We start from the raw sequence: 10,109 nt of genomic DNA, 5'->3' as shown, positions 1-10,109 counted from the left end.
TTATTTTAATACAGGATTTTACTAAATTGCAAAGGGCCTAAGTAGCTGAGGCTGGCCACGAACCATGATTCTCCTGTCTCGGCCTCCCAAATGCTGGGATTACATGTGTGCACCATGACACCAGACTTACAAAAAAACCTTTTTTAAAAAAAGTTAGAGGAAGCTGGGCGTGGTGGCGCACGCTTGTAATCCCAGTGCTTGGGAGGCTGAGACAGGAGGATCGCGCAGGTTGGAAGCCAGCCTCAACTACTTTGTGAGGCTCTCAGCAACTTAGTGAGACCCTGTTCCTGTTTCCAAATAAAGTACAAAATAGGTCTGGGAGTGTAGCCTGGGGGATCCAGTGTGGTGGTAGATGCTTGTAATCCCAGTACTTGGGAAGCGGAGACAGGAGGATCACAGGTTCACAGCCAACCTTAGCAACTTGTGAGGACTTCTGAAACCTAGTGAGACTATGTTTCTAAATAAAGAATAAAATAAGGGTCTGGACGGTGGCGCATGCTTGTAATCCCAGCATTTGGGAGGCTGAGACAGGAGGACTGTGGTTGAAGGCCAACCTCAGGTACTTAGTGAGGCCCTCTGAAACTCAGTGAGACCCTGTTTCAAAAAATAAATAAATAATAAGGCTGGTGTTGTAGCTCGGAGGTAGAATGCCCCTGGGTTCCTCCCCAGTACCAAAATATAAAAATAAAAAAGAATAAAATAGGGCTGCAGGTATAGCTCAGGGATAGAGAGTCCCTCGGTGCAATCCCCAGTACCACAAATAAATAAATAAATAAATAAATAAATAAATAAATAAATAAATAAATGGATCTAAGCTCGGCTTGGTGGCACACACCTGTAATTCCAGTATTTGATAGGCTGAGACAGGAGGCTTGCAGGTTTGAGGACAGCCTTAGCAAAAATAGTGAGACTCGCCGGGCGTGGTGGCGCACGTTTGTAATCCCCGCGCTTGGGAGGCAGAGACAGGAGGATCAGGCTGGTTCGGAGCCAGCCTCACTGGCTTAAGAGACCCTGTTTCCAAATAAAGAAAATATAAAATATAGGTCTGGGAGTGAAGCCCGGAGGTAAAAGGGCTTCCAGGAACCCCAGTACCATCAATCAATCAATCAATCAATCAATAGTGAGACTGTCATCAAACTAGCAAGGCCTTGTTTCAAGATAAAAAATAGGACTGTGGGTATAACTCAGAGGTATAATGCTCTGGATTCCATTCCCAGTAACACACACACACACACACACACACACACACACACACAAATTACCAATTAAAATTTTTTATGTGTGGCACTAGGGATTGAACCCTGGGGCCTTCTACCTCCGAGCTACACTCCCAGCTCTATTCTTTCTTTTCATTTTGAAATACGGTCTCTCCAAGTTGATGAGGGTCTCAGTACTTGCGGAGATTGTCTTTGAACCTGAGATCCTCCTGTGTCAGCCTCTCAAGTACTGGGATTTCAGGCTTGTGCCACCACGCCTGGCTCCGCCCTTGTATTTTTAGGATATACACACCAAAGTATTTTGGAGTAAAGGAGCTGGATTTCTGTAATGGTTCCTCAAATGGTTCAGGAAACAGAAAGCAAGTAAGTGGAGAACAGTTGGCCCAACGTGAGATGAGGAGAGCAACTGTCTCAAAATGTTAACTAGGGAATCTAGGTGAAAAGTATATTGATTCTTCTATTCTTCAACCCGTGTATTTAACAATATTGCACAATAAAAAGATGGCTCACCAATTCCGGCTTCCCAGCGATGCCCATTCTATTTAAGGCGGAGGAGTGTGTTCACTATCATTACATCCAGCGTGACAAAGAACACTCTTAGAGCCCTTTAGAGATCTCCACTGACTTTATTTTCCATCCTAGAATCCATTCCATAACAAAGAATAAGTGAGCTGGGCTTGGGGGTGCATACTTGTAATCCCAGCACTTGGGAGGCTGAGGCAGGAGGATCCCAGGTTCAAGGACAGCATCAACAAATAGTGAGACTCTCATTAACCTAATGAGACCCTGTTTCAAACTAAAAATAAAATAGGGCTGGGGGTTTAGCGCAGAGGTAGAGCGCCCCTGGGTTTCATCCCCAGTACCAACTCTCAACCCAAAAAAGTGACCCAATGGGCTAAGCAGAAGAGGTTGGTTTTATAGACAGAGAAGAGCTGAAAAAAGAAAGAATGAAAAGGATTGGTCATATTCCCCCAGTACCACGAAACGGCTTTTCTTGTTAGGCAGAGACATGGAGACATAATAATAATAATAATAATAATAATAATAATAATAATAATAACAACAACAACAACAACAACCTGATTCCTTAAGTTGAGGTTAATTTTTGTAAAGATTAAAGAATTGAGGGATAGAAGGGAAGCAATAAAGAGGGTTTCTTGGATGGTTAGATAACAACTTAGTTTCCTTTTGGTAATATGAAACTTTAGCCTGAGTGACTGTGTGTGTGTGTCTGTGTGTTGGGAGTACTAGTAATTGGGACTGAACCCCCAGACATTCGACCTCCGAGCTCCACCCCAGCCCTATTTTTTATTCTTTATTTTGAAACAGGGTCTCACTAAGTAGTAGCTGAGGCTGTCCAGGAACCCCGATCCTCCTGTCTCAGGCTCCTGAATGCTGGGGTAACAAGCGTGCACCACCACACTGGGCTCCCAGCCCTTATTTTTCCTTCCTTCCTTCCTTCCTTCCTTCCTTCCTTCCTTCCTTCCTTCCTTCCTTCCTTCCTTCTTGTGGTACTGGGGATGGAACCCAGGGGCCTTTTACCTCTGGGCTACACTCCCAGACCTATTTTCTATTTTATTTGGAAACAGGGTCTCACTTAGTTGCTGAGAGCCCCATTAAGTAGCAGAGGCTGGTTTTGAACCTGTGTAATCCTCCTGTCTCAGCCTCCTAAGTACTGGGATTACAAGCGTGCGCCACCACGCCTGGCTCCATTTTATTTTTGTTCTAGTCTGTTAGGCCTCAGTTCAAGGAGCCTAATAAAAAACTGTGGCCCTAGCCGGGCGTGGTGGCGCACGCTTGTAATCCCAGCATTCGGGAGGCTGAGACCGGAGGATCATGGTTCGTGGACAGCCTCAGCTACTTAGGCCCTCTGCAACAGTGAGACCCTGTTTCAAAATAAAGAATAAAAAATAGGGCAGGGGGTGTAGCTCAGAGATCAAATGCCCCTGGGTTTCATCCCCAGACCCCCCACAAAATGAATACTGTGGCCTTAATATCTATTTAATGAATGGCCTTAGTTTTTATTTAATGAGACCAACTGGTTTTCCAGGCTACTCGCACTGGAAGAGTCTTTTGTCAAGTAGCAGCTTCCTCTTTGACAGTGATTTGTGGAGCACCATGGGGCAGAGCCTTTGCCGACCCAATTTACACTCTTGGTGGTACCAGGGACTAAACCCAGCTGGTTCTACCGCCAAGCTGTATCCCTAGCCCTCTTTTATTTTGAAACAGGATTTCACTGAGTTGCTGAAGGCCTCGCTAAGTTGCTGAGACTGGCTGGGAACCTGCGATCCTCCTGTCTCAGCCTCCCAAGTACTGGAATTACAGGTGTGTGCCACCACGCCTGGCTTCTGTAAATCATTTTTTCAGCAAAATAATGGAAGAAACTATACTTGATTGGGTCTGTAATGACATGAAGGAATTTTATTAGTATTTCCAAGTATGATAACGGTATTAAGATTAAAGAACAGTTTAAACAGACATATTAAAAGTATTTATGGATATGATATAGGACTTGCTTGAAATTAATGTGATGGGAAGTGGTTGGAGGTACGTATAATTGTCCCAACCTTCCAAGTACTAGGATTAAAGGTGTGTGCCACCGTGCCTGGCTAACCTTCACCTCATCTAAAATATCATTCTCATTAGCCAAGTGTAATAGCACGAGCTTGCAGTCCGAGTACTAGGCTGATACAGGAGGATCTGGGTTCATAGCCAGAGTCAGCTACTTAGTGAGGCCCTCCTAAACTTAGTGAGACCTTATTTCTTCTTTCTTTCTTTCTTTTCTTTCTTCCTTTCTTCTTTTTTTTTTTTTTTTTTTTGAGGGGGGTCTGGGGATGGAATCCGGGGCATTTGACCTCCAAGTTACAACCCCTGCACAATTTTTTATTCTTTATTTTAAGACAGGGTCTCACTAAGTTGCAGAGGGCCTAAGTAGCTGAGGCTGGCCGCAAACCGCGATCCTCCAATCTCAGCCTCCCGAATGCTGGGATAATAACAAGCGTGCGCTACCACACTTGAGACTTTATTTCAAAATAAAGAATAAAAAATAGGGTTGGGAGTGTAGCTCAGAGGTAGAATGCCCCTGGGTTCAATTCCCAGTTACACACACACACACACACACACACACACACATTTGTGAATATATATTTGAACGTATATTTGAGAATTATATATATATATATATATGTATATATATTTCTCCATTACCCTTGTCACACCCTCAATTTGGTTTATTTTCATGATTTAATTCACTAATCAAAGACGGGTGTGGTGGCTCACGCTTGTAATCCCAGCATTTGGGAGGCTGAGACTGGAGGATCATGGTTCGCAGACAGCCTTAGCTACTTAGTAAGGCCCTCTGCAACGCTGTGAGACCCTGTTTCAAAATAAAGAATAAAAAATAGGGCTGGGAGTGTAGCTTGGAGGTAGTATGTCCCTGGTTCCACCCCCCCACCAGTACCACACACACACACAAAAATGTTAATTCACTAGTCAGATTTCAAATAGTTTGATTTGTTTGTTTAGTCTATGGCGCCCACTACACTATCAGCTCTACGGGACAAGGGAGTCTGCTCTATTCCTATGTCCCTTGTGCGGAAAACACTGTCTGGGACATTATGAAATATTGTATTAGATGAAGTGATACACGGAGAGTAAAAACCCCCAACACTCAGCCTGGATGCTGAGAACCAAGCTGCATCTTACTGCCTGGGCAGCTCTTCCAGAACTCTGCAGAGTTAATTTCCTGAGCTGTCTGCGCAGCCAAATGCTTTGAGTACCAACAGCCACTTGGCCCAGGAAGATTCTCTGAATTCTCTTGGTTTGCTGTTTCCAACAATTTCAGGCTATGGGTCTCACCCAATTGAAATCAAGTCTCAGAACTGAAAGCCCCGCCTTAAGCCAATTTTCCGTTTCTCAACACACTTTGACCTTACTATCCCCTCTCCGACATTCCTAAAGCTGTGCCAGTGTTTTCCCTTTATCCGGACAGCAATAAACTCAGCTTTATCTTATCAACAGCTTGTTTGTTATTTGGATTGCCAGCTTCTGACAGGTGGAATCAAATCCACAATGTCCTGGCAAGACTTTTTAAGCAACTACCCTAGTTAACAGTGCCTTGCTCAGGTATATTGAAACCTGAGAAAAAAGGAACAATTAGCAATATTGTTTTTTTGTTGTTGTAGTTTTTAGCAACTTAGAAATTTAAAAAAATTAGACACTGCTTCGAAATTAAAAAAAAAAAAAAAACAAACGCAATGGTGGCGCACGCTTGCAATCCCAGTGTTGGAGAGGCGGAGACGGGTGGATCGCGGTTCGCGGACAGCCTCAGCTACTTTGTGAGGCCCTTTGCAACTCAATGAGACCCTGTTTCAATATAAAGAATAAAAATTAAGACTGGGGGTGTAGCTCAAATGTAGAATGCCCCTGGGTTCAATCTCTATTTTTTAATTTTTATTTTTTGGTGGTACTGGGGGTGGAACCCAGAGGCTTTTTACCTCCGGGCTACACTCCCAGACCGTTTTTTAATATTTTTTTTTTTAATTTGGAAACAGGGTCTCACTAAGTTGCTGAGGCTGGCTTCGAACCCATGTGATCCTCCTGTCTCAGCCTCCCAAGCGCGGGGATTACAAGCGTGCGCCACCACGCCCGGCCTGGTTCAATCTCTAATACAGACAAAAAAAATAAAAAGGGCTGGGGCTCAGAGATAGAATGCCTTGGATTTAATCCCCAGTAACAAAATAAAACAAAAATTCCACCGCGATCTTTTTCTCGGTTCCTTTTTTCTCCAATCTAAAAAGTTTCTGGGGAAACCCTACGACTTTTCTCCAGTAATTCTCGGAGGCACGAAGCCTCATCACTCCCAGACCCTTGAATCTCACGCTCCCTCTGGTTTCCCGGGACGGTTTAGCAAACAGACCGGAAGCAGCGGGGCAGGCGAGCCCCAGGGCGCAGGCGCAGTCCCGCTCCCGTGTCCTGGTCCCGCCCCCTCCCAAGCCTCCAGCCAACCGGTTCTCGGCATCGCCAGGTCTTCCGGTTCCACCTTTCCGCCCTGCGTGTCACGTGACGGGGTACCAGGCGCGCCGCACTCACCCCCTCCCCACCCCGGCCAGTTTCTTGACCTTGTACCTGAGTCCACTTGGCGCGGAGCCGCCCGGGGGCCTCCCCTGGCCCGGAGCTGGGGATTCGTCGGCCCGCGGGCGGCCCTGGCGCGGGCGCCGCCTCCCCTCGGCGTCAGCCCGGGCCTCCGCCGGTCACGCGCTCCGGGACCGAGGTCGGGAAGGGGCGGGCCGGCGCCGCGGGGCGGGGACTCCGCTGTCCCGGGGCTGCTCTTAGGACCCGACCTGCGCGGGCGCCGCGGACAGCTCCGGTCGCCTCCGCCTGGGTGGCTGCCGCCTCGACCTCTGCCGCGACCAGTCCCCGCCACCGGCCGACGCCATGAACCCGGACCTGCGCAGGGAGCGGGCCGCCGCCACCTTCAACCCGGAGCTGCTCACGCACATCTTGGACGGCAGCCCGGAGAACACCCGGCGCCGGCGAGAGATCGGTGAGGGCGGCGGGCGGGCTCGAGGCCGCCTGGAGGAAGAGTCGGCGCGAGCCGGCCGGGCTGCCGTGGCAGGGGTTGGGCACTGGCATTGCGCCTTCCCCGCTGTGCCCGCCATGCAAACTGGCGGTGATCGCTGGAGGGTGAATGTCTTTCTTCCTCTCGATGTCCTTTCACTCCCTTGCAGAGAACAAGATTTTGAACGACCCAGACTTCCAGCACGAAGATTATAATTTCCTCACTCGCAGCGAGCGTTACGAAGTAGCTGTCAAGAAGAGTGCCAACATGGTGAAGAAGATGAGGGAGTTTGGCATCGCAGACCCTGATGAGATCATGTGGTTTAAAAAGTAGGTATGCCTTAGCCCGGAACAAGTACTGTCAGCCCGGACGCTACGGCCGCGGGCTCTGTCAACTTTTTGTCACTATGTTTGGCCTCTGAAGGCTCAAACTGGCATGTTTTAAAGTTTTGTATGTGAAAAATATTGTGATTACTTTAGGATCCAAAGCCTTTCAGTAGGATGATATGTTTGTAGATAGCTGATAGTTAAGTGCGGATGTTGAATTTTTTAATCGCAAGAACTCAGTCTCGGCCAGGTGTGGTGGCACAGACTTGTAATTCCAGTACTTCGTTGGCTGACACCAGAGCATCGCAGATTCACAGCCAGCCTCAATTAGTGAAGCCCTCTGCAAATTAGTGAGACCCTGATTCAAAACAAAGAATAAGTCGGGCATGGTGGCGCACACTTGTAATCCCCGTTCTTGGGAGGCGGAGACAGGAGGATTGCACAGGTTCAAAGCCAGCCGCGCTGGCTTAGGAGACCCTGTTTCCAAATAAAAATATAAAAAAATAGGTGTCTGGGAGTTTAGCCCGGAGGTAGAAGGGTTACCAGGAACTCCAGTACCACCAAAAAATAAAAAAATAAATTAAATAAATAAAAAGAAAAAACAAAGAATAAAAAATACGGCTGGGATGTAGGTCAGAAGTAGAATGCCCCTGGGTTCAATCCCCAGTACCACCTCCCAAAAATCTCAATCTCAAGATTCTCATTTTAAAAATTTCTAAGCGTCCCAATTTTGAGCTATTTAAATATAAAATGAGTTTGCTAAACCGGGCGTGGTGGTGCACGCTTGTCATCCCAGCATTCGGGAGGCTGAGACCGGAGGATTGCGGTTCGCGGACAGCTTCAGCTACTTAGTGAGGCCCTCTGCAACTCAGTGTGAGACCCGGTTTCAAAATAAAGAAGAAAAAATTGGGCAGGGGATGTAGCTCGGAGGTCAAATGCTTCTGGGTTCCATCCCCAGACCCGCCAAAAAAAAAAAAAAAGAGAGAGAGATTGTGTAAGAAGGAAGCCTGCTAGATTTCTGAATTTGGAAAGATTTTCAGTTGTGAGATCAAACATTTTAAATATTATTCAATAATAGCAAATTCTGTTTTTATAATATTGAGTTTTAAATAATGGGAAATATGGGAGGAGATGAAAAAGAACATGGGGCAAGCCTCAGAATGAATACAAAGTATTCTAAGAACCCAGCATTGTTGAATCTAGTGATGATGTTTTATGGCTACGTACTGCATAAAAACCTGCCTTGGGACTAGTGCCAGAGAAAGTATGTTTTTTGCGGGTTTTTTTGACCACCCATTTTTGTTGCTCTTTGGTTTTTAATTAGATATAGAAATATGAACTTTTTGCTTTAACCTAAAAAACACACTAATACAAGATTGTTTTGACCTACAGCATCTTTTACAGCTCTCATTTGTTCTGGGCATCTCTTTTAAGTTTCTACATTGTAGAGGAACTTCAATATTTTCATCAGTAAGATTAACTTTGGCCGGGCGTGGTGGCGCACGCTTTGTAATACCAGAATTCGGGAGGCTGAGACCAGAGGATCGCCGTTCATGGACAGCCTCAGCTACTGAAGCCCTTGCAACTCAGTGAGACCCTGTTTCAAAATAAAGAATAAAAAATTGGGCAGGAGGTGTAGTTCAGAGGTCGAATGCCTCTGGGTTCCATCCCCAGACCCGAAAAAAAAAAAAAAGACTAACTTTGGGACCAGGGATATAGCTGAGTGTGTTGTGTACTATTCATAAGCCCCTAGTACTAGAAAAAAAATTAGGTTATATGAAATTCGTTTTTGTTTTTGTTTATTTTGCAGTCCTGGGGATTGAACCCAGGGACATTGTGCTATGAGCTACACCCCCAGCCCTATTTGCCTTTTTCTTTCTTTCGTTTTTTTTTTTTTTTTTTTTTTTTTTTGTGTGTGTGTGTGTGTGTGTGTGTGTGTGTGTGTGTGTGTGTGTGTGATACTGGAAATGGAACCCATGGGCATTCTACCTACAAGCTATACCCCCAGCCCTATTTTTTATTCTTTTTTTTTTTTTTTTTTTTTTTTTTTTTGCGGTGCCAGGGATGGAATCCAGGGGCATTCCTACCTCCAAGCTATTTTTTTTTTTAGTCCATTTATTTATTTACTTATTTTTGTGGGTCCAGTGATGGAACCCGGGGGCATTCGACCTCTGAACCTAGTTTTTATTCTTTCATTTGAAACAGGGTCTCACTAAGTTGCGGAGGACCTCACTAAGTAGCTGAGGCTGTCCTTGAAAGGAGATCCTCTGGTCTCAGCCTCCCAAATGCTGGGATTACAAGCTTGTGCTTCCATGCCAGCTCTGTTTTTTTATTTTGAAACAGGGTCCCAGCATTCAGGAAGTTGAGACCAGAGGATCATGGTTTGCGGGTAGCCTCAGCTACTTAGCAAGGCCCTTCGCAATTCAGTGAGACCCTGTTTAAAAAATAAAAAGACTAAAAATAAGGTTGAGGGTATAGCTCAGAGGTGCCCCTGGGTTCCATTCCCAGTATAGCAAAAACAAAGAAAGAAAAAAAGAAAGAAAGAGGAAGGAAGGAAGGAAGGAAAATACATGTAGCCAGGCGTGGTGGCGCACTCTTGTAATCCCAGCATTTGGGAGGCTGAGACCGGAGGATCACTGTTCGTGGACAACCTCGGCTACTTAGTGAGGCCCTCCGCAACTTAGTGAGATCCTGTTTCAAAATAAAGAATAAAAAAATAGGGCAGGGGATGTAGCTTGTAGGTCAAATGCCCCTGGATTCCATCCCCAGATCCGCAAGAAAGAAAGAAAGAAAGAAAGAAAGAAAGAAAGAAAGAAAGAAAGAAAGAAAGAAGGAAGATATAGCCAGGTATGGTGGCGCACTCTTGTAATCCCAGCGCTTGAGAGGCTGACACAGGAGGATCATACAGGTTTGAAGCTACTTAGTGAGGCTCTCAGCAACTTAGACCCTACTTCCAAATAAAGTATAAAATTAGTGTGGGAGGGTAGCCTGGAGGTAGAAAAGCCC

At 45.9% G+C, this 10,109-nt stretch overlaps 1 protein-coding gene across 3 annotated transcripts in view; it reads left to right on the top strand.

Annotated features, from left to right (window-relative positions):
- Positions 1 to 6,635: 6,635 nt before the first annotated feature.
- The window catches only part of ACOX1 (acyl-CoA oxidase 1), a gene marked incomplete at both ends in the record, with an annotated part of 28,916 nt that continues 25,442 nt past the window's right edge, over positions 6,636 to 10,109 (top strand). For 2 of the 3 annotated variants that reach the window (XM_080712847.1, XM_080712846.1), the window contains 2 exons: positions 6,654 to 6,762; positions 6,947 to 7,106. In XM_080712847.1, the coding sequence (XP_080568973.1) occupies positions 6,654 to 6,762; positions 6,947 to 7,106 (269 nt within the window). Of the gene's footprint in view, positions 6,763 to 6,946; positions 7,107 to 10,109 lie in introns of all 3 variants that reach the window. The other variant, XM_080712848.1, reaches the window with a different exon arrangement.

Source organism: Muscardinus avellanarius (genome assembly GCF_963383645.1).
Source record: "Muscardinus avellanarius genome assembly, chromosome: 16".
Classification (NCBI taxonomy): domain Eukaryota; kingdom Metazoa; phylum Chordata; class Mammalia; order Rodentia; family Gliridae; genus Muscardinus; species Muscardinus avellanarius.
The sequence above is the reverse complement of the archived record's forward strand: the minus strand, read 5'-3'. Positions and strand labels throughout refer to the sequence as shown.